Here is a 13,163-nt window from a genome sequence, read left to right on the forward strand (position 1 = left end):
GAACAAAATCGGTGATTTATTCAGAAAATCTTCTTGTTACCAGAAGTGGCCTGGGATGGCCTTAACCAGTTTTAAGGTAAAAAAAAGGCTATAAGCAACAAGTCACTATCCAAAGTTTCCTGAACATTTACTGTAGTTTTTGATGTATCATGTATAACAAGTAAACTGAGAAACAGCGTTGTGTGCTCCAGTATGATGCTTGTCTGAGCAAAGAATTGATTTAACATAATGCAAATTTGACAATCATCCGCCGGCTGAGGTTCAATGTATAATGTAATAATTTGACAATCATCAAAGTTGTGATAAAATTTAACATAATTCGAATCCCCATCCATTACATGGCTTCTGTACATCAAAGAGTAAATCAAAACATATATAAAATCATTATTTTCTTGGAAAAATTTGGTATGAGGGAGCACAATTTAGTTGCATATCTTCCACAGTCATGCTCCTTTTCCCTTTGCTTGGACAATTACGACTATCGCTTAGTCCGGACTACCTTATTCTCAATCTTCTTCTGTTGTCTGATACGAACTCCAAAACCCGCATTATGTGTATACGCCTTGTAAAACTTCTCCACTACCTCCAGTCCTTCAAATGTCATACCTACTTTAGGCTTCAAATTCTCATCACATTTAGGTGTAAAAGATGAACACTGCAACATCAAGATAAATCGTGATAACCATATTCACAAATAGATTCCTAAATTGGATCGGATCAGTTGTAAGGTGCAAACTAATCAAACTTACAGCTAGAGGTGTGGTGCATTCTTTTTGGGTGTGCCAAACTCTTCCTCATTCACATGCCTTTGCAAGTATTTTGTTGGCTCCATGTGACTGCAAACATAGGTATATATAGCATCAAGCTTTCACACATGGCAATGACACATGATGTAATTTACGCAAGGACTGATTTTTTTGGGAGGGGGGTGTTAAACATGTGGTGTCGTGGTGTTCTAGATTGCTACTTATCCCGTGCTTATCCATTCAAGAAACGGCTGGTGTGTAACGGCTTCTTAGACTGTGGATCTGCAGAGGAAAGATAAAGAGATCAGGACTCGCATTCATGGGCCGGCGGCCGCCAATGAACGCCATGATCAAATCAACTGGGAAGATCAGTACTTGCACAGGGCGTCTGTTGGTAGATGTCGTCGCTCCAACATGAGAGCAGAGGAGCGCAGGCGTTCGGCCAGGGTTCCACGCCGCCGCGGGAGAGAGTATCAGAGGAACACCGACAGTAGTCAATTACGGCGCACGATGCAGTCCTACGTCCAGGGTTATTTTTGCAAAGAAAAACTGCTGGTATGTGCTAGAGGCGGGCGTGTAAATGTAAATTTGCTACAAATTAATCTAGAGCAAAGGATTTTGATCGGGAGGCTGAGAGCAGAGGGATACAGGGATACATTTATCCATCGGATTCACATGATATGTTGCCTATATATACCCCATACGAGGGTCAGATCAATATAATACAATATTCATCCATCTCATATTTTCTACATGGTATTAGAGCGGTTAGTCTCACGACGCCGATCCTAAAACCTTTCACATCTTCCGCAGCGCGCCCTCCTCTCCTCGGGGGCGCGGCCCCCAATCGATCAAAGATCAGATTGGTTCCGCAGATTAGATTAGATGAATACTTCAAAGTTAGAATTCTGCATTAGATTAGTTTTTCATTAGCCACCAAAAATAATCCAAAGACCCTCAGATTCCGGAGTAGCGGGCGACTACAGAAATACGATCTTCATGAAAATCAACTCCAGTGTTGAGTGCAGCACGGTGCCGCGCGCGGCCATGTACCGGCGCATGGACACTGATCCGACCGGTCTACACGGCAGAGACGACGATCGTGCGAGCAGTTGCGAAGGACACGCACCTCCAATCGCGGGAAGGCGTAGATCCCGCGCCGATTTCATTGCGTACGAGATCGTACGCGTATCTCCCGACGGCGCAACCAGCAACTCCTTCGAATCAGCAGTTCAGCATCAAGTTACCCATCGCCAAACGCCAGCAGCCGCATCGACTACATGTACGCGGAGCGGCGGAACAAAGCCATGCACACATGCATACGTGCATGGCAAAGCTCACAAAGACGGCCATGCGTACGCGCATGGCATGGAGCCTTGGACTTGAGCCACGGCCTTCTGCAAGGATCGAAAGGCAACGACACGCGTCCGATCTGGCCGACGACCACAACACCTAGCCGCACGTCAGACATCTTCACCAAGCAGTCTCGGAGCGCCGGACACCGGGAGAGCCCGTTTGAGATACGCGCACAGACGCGATCTCCAGCAAGCCGACTCCATCAACCTCCTGCGCGCCGGCTTGCCGTCTACATCAAGCCGTACGAACTACACCGGCCGCCACATCCGGAGCAGAGCTACATCATCTTCTGCATGGCTGCATCGACCGCCGCCGCTGATCTGTACTGCACGGCTACACCAACGCCTCTGCATCGAGCCGAACGAAATCAAGTTGTACGACTAAGCCAGGCTACGAGCCAACACGACACGATATCGACACTTCATCACCATGGTCTTCATCAACATCTTCGTCAACACACCGCCGCTGCCTTACCCACAACATGGATATCTAGCGTCCTCTGACAGACTTTCTGTAAGACGCGACCACGACGACGACAATGACCGCGTCACGACGACGACATCGACCGCGTCATCCACGACGGCACGACTGCATCAACATGGCATCACTACAGTGACGACCCTACACAACCACACGGTTCTGGCAAAACCGATGTGTGCTCGATGGGCTTCCTCCGGTCTTGGCAAAACCGGCGGACTCATCGCCGACGGCACCCTCTGACATCCGCAAGGTGCATCATCCACGTCTGCAGCCCCGTCATAGCACTTTTTTTTTGCGCCTCCGGCTTTGTGCAGCTTCATCATCCACGACGACTATATCATCGACCACGACTACATCATCATGATCGGCTACATCAACATTGACATACTCCAGTCAACAGCGTCCGCCTCGTCACTTGCGTCAACGACACTCCCGTTGTGACTGCGGGAGGGAATAGAGAAGACAAGGAAGACACCAGAAGGGGACGCAGTCACCGCCCTAGGTGTCGACCCCTCAGCCATCAACGACGCAGTTGATGATGGTGCGGCGGAGAAGACGATGGAAGCGCAATACTTCAAATTCAGTCGCAATCGTCCGGTTCACTCCCGCTACGACTGAGGGGGATGTTAGAAATGCATACGTGTAGTTAGAGATAAGGAGAGATAAAGATAGAATTAGTTTAAACATATTATGGCTTGTCTTGTACTCCAAGTCTCTCACCTCACGATGTACTCTATATATACCCCATACGAGGGTTAGTTCAATACAATACAATATTCATCCATCTCATATTTTGTACAGGCACTATCAAATACTCCCTCTGTAAATAAGAATAGACGTTTTAGATCACTTCTTATATTTGTTTACAGAGGGAGTACTCCCTCCGTTCCAAAATAAGTTTCGTGATTTTAGTTCAAATTTGAACTAAAACCACGACACTTGTTTTGGAACGGAGGGAGTAGAACACAATGTGATGAATTAAATCCCCTTGCTGAACAGCTAATTACACAGGTTAAAACAAAAAGGTGCACACCATTCTTCATCATTGGCTCAAACTTTAACCAATATTCCAAATACTGCAGGAAGAGGTAGTGCCTGGCTATATAACTCAGTAAAAGGTGCACACCATTCTTCATCATTTGCTCAAACTTTAATCCTGTAATATGCACATATTCTGAATGCCAAACACATGACACTTCTCAAGAGGCGTGAAGGCTGTTCTTCTACTGAGCTATCGTACATTATAATGCATTTAATTTGTTTTGCCAAAAAAGCATTGGCATTTGATCTACCATATCACTCTTTCTATAATATTTGTCATGCCATTCTTTCATAATTCATATCCATAGAGGGACAGGCGCAGCAATGCATGCCTTTCCGATCTACTCCCTCCGTCCGGAAATACTTGTCATCAAAATGAATAAAAGAGGATGTGTCTAGACGTGTATTAGTTCTAGATACATCCCCTTTTATCCATTTTGTCTAGATACATCCTCTTTTATCCATTTTGATGACAAGTATTTTCGGACGGAGGGAGTAGTTGCTTGTATATATTTCATAATAAATCACACTGGTTCTTACCAACAACAGAAACAGAGCAAGGTTTATTGTCCACTAAAAAGATTACTAACCAATCATGGTGGGAGTAGCATGTTATGCCTTGACACTTTGAAGGCTGAAAAACAGCTACTACGACATTGTTCAACAGATCCCAATTCGTAAATTAGTTCAATCACAACTGAACGCCCGATGTAAAGTTCTGCACTTTATCTACTACATTGAGTCAGCTGCACATACCATGACGCCATAACAGAGAGATGAATGTAGCAGCAGTTGCGAAGGAACTTCTGGTCGATGCAAAGGAGATGCCATTTCTAATGCAGCTTTGGCAGGAACCACCAAAGCAGAACATGACACCTAATTTGTCAGGTGAACACTCCAGCTTCATCCTGACACAAACTCTCCTTACCAAACTTAACAATGTTAAACTGTTACACTCGGCGCACCCATTGTTCCAACCGCAGCTGTATCATCGGAGGGCCAACGTTGGGCTTGCCTTTGCGAGGGTGCTTCCATTTGCCGCTGATCTCCTGTGATGGAGCTCCTGCAACTTCTGAAATATTGGTCCTATCTGACATGGGGCTTCTTGTGCTACCTTGGCCCAAAGGTGTAGTCCCCGAAATGCAGCGGTTCTCTTGCAATGTTGTGTTCTCTCTTCCTGTTGAGACCTTGGAAATCTTGTTTGTCCTGCAATCCTCAGCTGACTTCACCTTTGTCCTGATGGCAACGAAACCATCCGCCACAGCTGTTTCTTCTGTTTTCTTATGCTCCAGTTTACGCTTGCTTCGGCTGATTTTATCTATCAGAAAGCTTTCTTCTGTAACAGCTGAACCGATACCATTAGAATTAGCAAGCAGTATGTGGTGTTTGATACCAGTTTTCTCAGTATCAGCTAGGACTTGACTATGAGAATTGACTGGCGGTTTGCTGTGTTCAATAACTTCTAGGAAACCATCTTCAGTATCTGCTGCTAAACTCATTCTACCACAGTTAACAGGCAGTCTGTTGTGTTCGATCACCCAACCTGCTCGAGGATTTTCTCGAGTTTCAGCTATACTGATGCCTTCATGATCTGCCGGTAGCTCACTGTATCCGACTGCACCTTCATGGATATGTTCGATGTGAGGCAAGCCTGCAGCATTGCAATTTGACAGAGGCTGCACTGCATTTCTCTGTAAAGCTGACACCACCCGAGTTTCATATTCATTAGCTTCATCACAATCGTCAAGAAAATTTGCTCCAAACAATTTTCGCAGACTTCGCTTAGGCTTCTCACTACCCGCTAGGCCTTTACTAGGAAAATTATCCGGCAGGTTGCTATGTTCAATGCCATCTTCTAGGGCAGTAGCTGCTGCTAAACTAGTACCACCACAATTAACTGGATGTTTGCTGTGGTTGGTCTGCTGACCTCCTGGGGGGTTTACTTGTGTTTCAGCTATACAAGTGCTCTCACTATCCGTCAGCAGCTCGCTGTGCTCAACTCCACCTTCATGGCTGCGCTTTCTATTCCGTAAGCCTATCCAGTTGCAGTTCCAACGAGGATCCACTGCACTTCTCAGCACAGGCGACACCACCCGACTTTCAGTTTGAGTAGCTTCGTCATCGCTGTCTAAAAAACCTGCTCCAAACAACCCTCGCAGACTTTGCTTAGTTTTCTCAGCATCTGCTAGGCCTTTACTGTGAGAATCAACTGGCAGGTTGCAATGTTTATTGCCATCTTCAAGGAGACCTTCTTCAGTATCTGCTGCTAAACTAGTACCACCACAATTTACTGGCCGTTTGGTGTGGTTAGTCTCCTGACCTCCTGGGGGCTTTACTTGAGTTTCAGCTATACAAGTGCTCTCACTATCCGTCAGCAGCTCGTTGTCTTCAACTGCGCCTTCATGGCTGCGCTTTCTATTCCGCAAGCCTATCCAGTTGCAGTCCCAGGGAGGATCCACTGCACTTCTCAGCACAGGCAACACCACCCGACTTTCAGTTTGAGTAGCTTCGTCACGGTTGTCAAGAAAACCTGCTTCAAATAACCCAGGCAGACTTTGTTCAGTTTTCTCAGCATCTGTTAGGCCTTTGCTGTGAGAATTAACTGGCAGGTTACTGGGTTCAATGCCATCTTCTATGAAACCTTCTTCAATATCAGCTAAGCTAGCACCGCCGCAATTAAATGGCCGTTTTTTGTGGTAAATCTCCTGACCTCCTCGGGGGTTTTCTTGAGTTTCAGCTATACAAGTGCCCTCACTATCCGTCAGCAGCTCGCTGTGTTCAACTACGCCTTCATGGATATGCTTTCCATTACTTAAGCCTATCCAGTTGCAGTTCCACGGAGGATCCACTGCACTTCTCAGCACAGGCAACGCCACCCGACTTTCAGCTTGAGTCTCAGCTATACATGTGCTCTCACTATCTGTCGGCAGCTCGCTGTATTCAACCATGCCTTCATGGCTGCGCTTTCTATTCTGTAAGCCTACCCAGTTGCGGTTCCACGGAGGATCCACAGCACTTCTCTGCACAGGCGACACGACACGGCCTTCAGTTTGAGTAGCTTCTTCATGGTCGTCCAGAAAACCTGCCCCAAACAGCCCCCGCAGACTTTGCTTCCTTTTCGTGCCCTGTTCCACCGTGCCCCTACCAATCGGAAGGATGCCTCTTCTAGCAGAAACCTCAACGGGTTCTGCTTGTGCTTGGCTCCCAAAACAGCCCCCCTTCAAATCGGCACCGCCATCCAGAGGGGCGTGTTTCAGAAATGAATGCTCAGCCACCCGGTACTGGAACCCAGCATGCACAATTCAGCAAATTTAATCGGTAAGAATACGGTTGGAATAAGGTAGCAAGAAATGAAGCAATTTCAGTAGGATTTGGTTAACATAGATCAGCAGATTCTTTACCTCCAACGGGTCTTGGGTCTCGCTGCCGTTGTCGACAGCAGGAGGGTCAACAGCCAGCTCCGGCACCTCCGGCGACTCGTACTGGTAACTCGAGAACCAGTTCCTGATGTCCGGCGGCTCTGACGAAAAACACCGAATACATACAAACATGAGCACGTTTCAGAGATCTAAAATCGTCGGAACAGAACAAAGAATGGAATTCATCAGGGGAGCAGAAGGGACTCACGAGAAGGGAACGAGAAGGGGTACGAGCCGCATCCTTGGGCCTGCAAGAACAGCGAAATCCGGTGAGACCGACGAAGGGCCGAACGCGCCGCAGCGCCGGCAAACGGAACGGCGGCACAGAAGCAAGGAGCGGAGACAGGGAAGAGACCCTCGCGACGAAGCGTACCTGGCTTTGGGTTGCGGATTCGTCGGGTACGTCGGCCATGGCGGAGGTGGGGGGAAGCGAGCGGCGGGGACCGACGGGCGTGTCCCGGAGGAAGAGGCTCCGATTTGGTTTTGCTTCGGAGAGTCAAATTCCGAAGTTCCCGGGAAAAAGGGTGAGCCCGCGCGATAAGGGAGCGGGAGCTTTTTCGTTTTGGCGTTACGGGCGGCGAGAACTGAATGGGCCGCCCAGCCCAGAAAAATGTTCGCCAAGCTGTCCTTGGGCCTAGTTTCCGTTTGTTGTAACAAGAGACGGATAAGGCCTCCAAGTTTGGTGAATTTGTTGATGCCGAACCCGCTTCCTTCGACTTTGAGGGAAATTTCTTCTGAGTGAGGGTCCGGCTGGATGTTGGTAATCCGCTTAAAAAGGCTACCTCACTGATCCCTGGTGGTCAGCGAGAGATTTTTGCAGTACGCTATGAGAGGCTACCGGACTGGTGCCAGGTGTGTGGCATGATGGGGCATCAGTTCAAAGAACATGGTGACGGCTTCATCCTCCGTCTGCTCTTGTTTTCAAGAATCTGCGTGTGCTGGCCACCACCAGATGGGCTACCATGAGAAGGAATAATAGTCAAAAGCAGCAGCCGGTGAGGGGCGACAACTCTGAAACTGGAAGAGGGAACGCCAAGGGGGATGAGATGATCGATAGTGGGGCTGATGACCCTGAGCTGAGCCGCAAAAGATCATCAGATGCAGTCCTGACCGAAACACCGAAGAAGGGGACAGGCATGGAGTTTGCCCTTGTTGTTAAAGATGCAGTAGGGACTCAGGTTCCACTGAGCCCACCCCCGAAGCAAGACCCTAAAAGAACAAAAACTTTGATGCAGGCTGACAAGAATAATACGAGTGGTGGAAGAAAAGCACCGGCTGTCAAGATCAACAACAACAATGATGCGCGTTTGGCGGCCTCCTCCGAGGAGGACCGCCGTGCGCAATGAATCTTCTGAGCTGGAATTGTCGCGGGATTGGGAACTCCCCGACAATTCAACAGCTGCGCGAAATCACTACAAGAAATATGTCAACTTGTGACCTTGACTATTGGTCACTGGATGGTCATTATTTTCCATTTGTGACCTTTTTGTGACCAAAAACAGATGGTCAAAAGCTGGTGAGGGAGTCCTGGATTAGGGGGTGTCCGGATGGCCAGACTATGACCTTTGGCCGGACTCCCGGACTATGAAGATACAAGATTGAAGACTCCGTCCCGTGTCTGGATAGGGACTTTCCTTGGCGTGGAAGGCAAGCTTGGCGATACGATATGAAGATCTCCTCCCATTGTAACCGACTTTGTGTAACCCTAGCCCTCTCCGGTGTCTATATAAACCGGAGAGGTTTAGTCCGTAGGACGAACAACAATCATACCATAGGCTAGCTTCTAGGGTTTAGCCTCTCCGATCTCGTGGTAGATCAACTCTTGTACTACCCATATCATCAATATTAATCAAGCAGGAGTAGGGTTTTACCTCCACCGAGAGGGCCCGAACCTGGGTAAAAACACCGTGTCCCTTGTCTCCTGTTACCATCCGCCTAGACGTACAGTTCGGGACCCCCTACCCGAGATCCACCGGTTTTGACACCGACATTGGTGCTTTCATTGAGACTTCCTTTGTGTCGTCACCGTTAGGCCCGATGGCTTCTTCGATCGTCAACCACGACGCAGTCCAGGGTGAGACTTTTCTCCCCGGACAGATCTTCGTATTCGGCGGCTTCGCACTGCGGGCCAACTCGCTTGGCCATCTGGAGCAGATCGGAAGCTACACCCCTGGCCATCAGGTCAGGTTTGGAAGCTTAAACTACACGGCCGACATCCGCGGGGACTTGATCTTCGATGGATTCGAGCCACGGCCGAGCGTGCCGCACTGTCTCGATGGGCATGATCTAGCTCTGCCGCCGGACAGCGCCCAGAGCGCCGCTCAGGTGTCCGCTCTGACCATTAACTCGGAGCCGACTGCGCTAGTCAGGGACGAACGGTTGGACGCCGCCCCAGGAGTCGCAATCTCTATGGCGATAGAGCCGAATACCAGCCTAGTCCTTTGCAAGGCCTGTGACTCCAAGGTGCCGGACTCTGTTCCGGACTCCGAATATTCTGCACCTCTCCCGATCGAACCCGATTGGGCTCCGATCATGGAGTTCACCGTCGCGGACGTCTTTCAGCACTCGCCCTTTGGCGATATCCTAGATTCACTAAAGTCTCTCTCTTTGTTAGGAGAGCCCTGGCCGGACTATGGTCAGCAGGGTTGGGATGCGGACGACGAGGAAATTCGATGCCCACCCACCACCCACTTTGTAGCCACTGTCGACGATCTAACCGACATGCTCGACTTCGACTCCGAAGACATCGACGGTATGGACGCCGATGCGGGAGACGACCAAGAACCAGCACCTATAGGGCACTGGAAGGCCACCTCGTCATATGCCATATACATGGTGGACACCCCCAAAGCAGGGGATGGCGATGAAAAAGTGGAGGATGACCCCTCCAAGAAGCAACCCAAGCGCCGACGTCAGCGGCGCCGCTCCAAATCCCGCCAAAGCAAGAACGGCGAAACCGGCACCGGAGACGTCAACACCCCAGACAGTGACGAAGATAACCCCCTCCAGCAGGATTCAGCGCGGGAGGTCGAAGGAGCCAGCCCTCATGAGAGAGCGGCAGGCACAGAGGTCGAGGCAACAATTATATGCCTCCCTCCGAAGACAAGGCAAGCCTCGACGACGACGAATTCGTCGTGCCAGAGGATCCCGTCGAACAAGAGCGTTTCAAACGCAGGCTTATGGCCACGGCAAGCAGCCTCAAGAAAAAACAGCAGCAACTTAGAGCTGACCAAGACCTGCTAGCCGACAGATGGACCGAAGTCCTGGCGGCCGAAGAGTATAAACTTGAATGCCCCTCCAAGAGTTACCCAAAGCGCAGGCTGCTACCCCAACTAGAGGAGGAAGCAACTAAACCTACATCACCAGCGTACGATGCGCCCGATCGGCCACCCTGTGGCCGCGACAGAGAGGCCTTTCGGCCCTCAATCCAAGCCGCACCCCGGCGCCGCTCCAAAAATACCAGAGCACGGGGGAACGCAACAGACCTGCGAGACATATTGGAGGATAAGGCAAGGCAAACAAGATCGATCTACGGATCGCGTGGGCGCCCCACATCACGGGACGATAACCGTCACGCCGGATATGATAAATACGGCCAGGCCGAATACAACAGACAAAGCTCATACGAGCTACGTCGCGATATAGCCCAGTACAGGGGCGCCACACACCCACTATGCTTCACAGACGAAGTAATGGATCATCAAATCCCAGAGGGTTTTAAACCCGTAAACATCGAATCATACGATGGCACAACAGATCCCGCGGTATGGATCGAGGATTATCTCCTTCATATCCACATGGCCCGTGGTGATGATCTGCACGCCATCAAATACCTCCCGCTCAAGCTTAAAGGACCACCTCGGCATTGGCTTAACAGCTTGCCAGCAGAGTCAATAAGTTGCTGGGAGGACCTGGAATCTGCATTCCTCGATAACTTCCAGGGCACTTATGTGCGACCACCAGACGTCGATGACCTAAGCCACATAATCCAGCAGCCAGAGGAATCAGCCAGGCAATTCTGGACATGGTTCCTAACCAAGAAAAATCAAATAGTCGAATGTCCGGACGCCGAGGCCCTTGCAGCCTTCAGGAACAATATCCGAGACGAATGGCTTGCCTGGCACCTAGGACAGGAAAAACCGAAATCTATGGCAGCCCTCATGACACTCATGACCCGCTTTTGCGCGGGCGAAGATAGCTAGCTAGCTCGTAGCAATAACATAACCAAGAGCCCTGGTAATTCGGATACCAAGGGCAACAATGGCAGGTCACGTCGCAACAAGCACAAGCGCCGCATTAATGGCGACAATACCGAGGATACGACAGTCAATGCCGGATTCAGAGGCTCTAAACCCGGTCAGCGGAAGAAGCCATTCAAAAGAAACCCCCCCCGGGCCCATCCAACTTAGACCGGATACTCGATCGCTTGTGCCAGATACACGGCACCCCCGAACAACCAGCCAACCACACCAACAGGGATTGTTGGGTGTTCAAGAAGGCAAGCAAGTTAAGTGCCAAAACCAGAGACAAGGGGCTGCGTAGCGATGACGAGGAGGAGCCCTGGCCGCCGAACAACAAAGGATAGAAGGGATTCCCCCCGCAAGTGCGGACGGTGAACATGATATGCGCAACCCACATCCCCAAAAGGGAGCGGAAGCATGCTCTCAAGGACGTCTATGCGTTGGAGCCAGTCGCCCCAAAGTTCAACCCATGGTCCTCTTGCCCGATCACCTTTGATCGACGGGACCACCCCACTAGCATCCGTCATGGCGGATTTGCCGCATTGGTCCTAGACCCAATCATTGACGGATTTCACCTCACTAAAGTCCTCATGGACGGAGGCAGCAGCCTGAACCTGCTTTATCAGGATACAGTGCGAAAAATGGGTATAGATCCCTCAAGGATTAAACCCACAAAGACAACCTTTAAAGGCGTCATACCAGGTGTAGAAGCCAGCCGTACAGGCTCGGTTACACTCGAAGTGGTCTTCGGATCCCCGGATAATTTCCGAAGCGAAGAGTTAATCTTTGACATAGTCCCATTCCGCAGTGGATATCACACCCTGCTCGGACGAACCGCATTTGCAAAATTCAATGCAGTGCCGCACTACGCATATCTCAAGCTCAAGATGCCAGGTCCTCGCGGAGTCATTACGGTCAATGGAAACACCGAACGCTCTCTCCGAACGGAGGAGCACACAGCGGCCCTGGCGGCGGAAGTACAGAGCAGCCTCTCAAGGCAGTTCCCCAATCCGGGTGTTAAACATCCGGACAACGTAAGCGCGCCCGAAGCAACCTCCAACAAAGCCGGCTGGCACGTTCCGAGCAAGCATAGCAGTGTGGCCCCAACCCCAGCCCTCGCCAGACATTGATATCGGTACCACGCGTACATAATTACGCTTTGAAAATACCATGGGCATAAGGGGAGGGGCACAATTACGGCATGCCCAGAATGCGGCTCAACCGCACTTAGGGGCTCCCTATTTTGCCGTCTTATTTTTTTATTTATATATACTTTCAGGACCCAACTATCCGGAAGGTCTGTCCGGCAATAAACTCGCTGAACACATGATGCAACAGCCAGGGCGTGAACAAGCTGCGTCGTATGTCCAGGTGGTCTCTATAACGAGCTAAATAGCCGTTTTTCTTAAATTTACGCAGCTTGCCCCTGGAGGGGGACATGTCAAATAATCCCATCCCTTGCTTGTCGCACTATTTGTATCGTTCTGCTTTCATAGCAGCTCTTTTTAATAAACAATACATAGCTCTTATCTATTAATTGTATTCATCTATTTTTATACAAATATGTTCAGTCATGACATTATGCAACCGTACACTTTGGTACGACCAATACACCAGGGGCTTAAGCACCCCATAATATGTGTGAGAAGACCGAACACTCGCATGAGTGCGGCACCCCGAACTTATAGCACTATATGCATCGGCTCCGAATCATGTCTTGGTTCAATAGTTGGGTTTGCCCGGCTCCCATGTTTTGGTACCTTACGTTCCGCATTGTTGGCTAAGGTAGCGCTGGGAGAACTACTGCGATTGTGTCCCAGTTGAGCTGGGTTAACACCTCAGTAGAGAAAGCTAAAATTGACCGTCATGATAGTGCGAGA

The 13,163-nt window shown here is 49.8% G+C and overlaps 1 protein-coding gene across 1 annotated transcript; it reads right to left on the reverse strand.

Annotated features, from left to right (window-relative positions):
• Positions 1–4,061: 4,061 nt before the first annotated feature.
• LOC119365579 lies at positions 4,062–7,555 on the reverse strand. Its single transcript, XM_037631228.1, has 4 exons — positions 7,416–7,555; positions 7,251–7,290; positions 7,025–7,143; positions 4,062–6,904 (listed from the first exon to the last, which is right to left on the reverse strand). The coding sequence occupies exons 1-4, from the start codon at positions 7,452–7,454 to the stop codon at positions 4,574–4,576; spliced, it is 2,529 nt and encodes an 842-aa protein (XP_037487125.1). The 5' UTR covers positions 7,455–7,555; the 3' UTR covers positions 4,062–4,573.
• Between the last annotated feature and the right edge of the window lie 5,608 nt (positions 7,556–13,163).

This window comes from Triticum dicoccoides, chromosome 2B (assembly GCF_002162155.2).
Source record: "Triticum dicoccoides isolate Atlit2015 ecotype Zavitan chromosome 2B, WEW_v2.0, whole genome shotgun sequence".
Lineage (NCBI taxonomy): Eukaryota > Viridiplantae > Streptophyta > Magnoliopsida > Poales > Poaceae > Triticum > Triticum dicoccoides.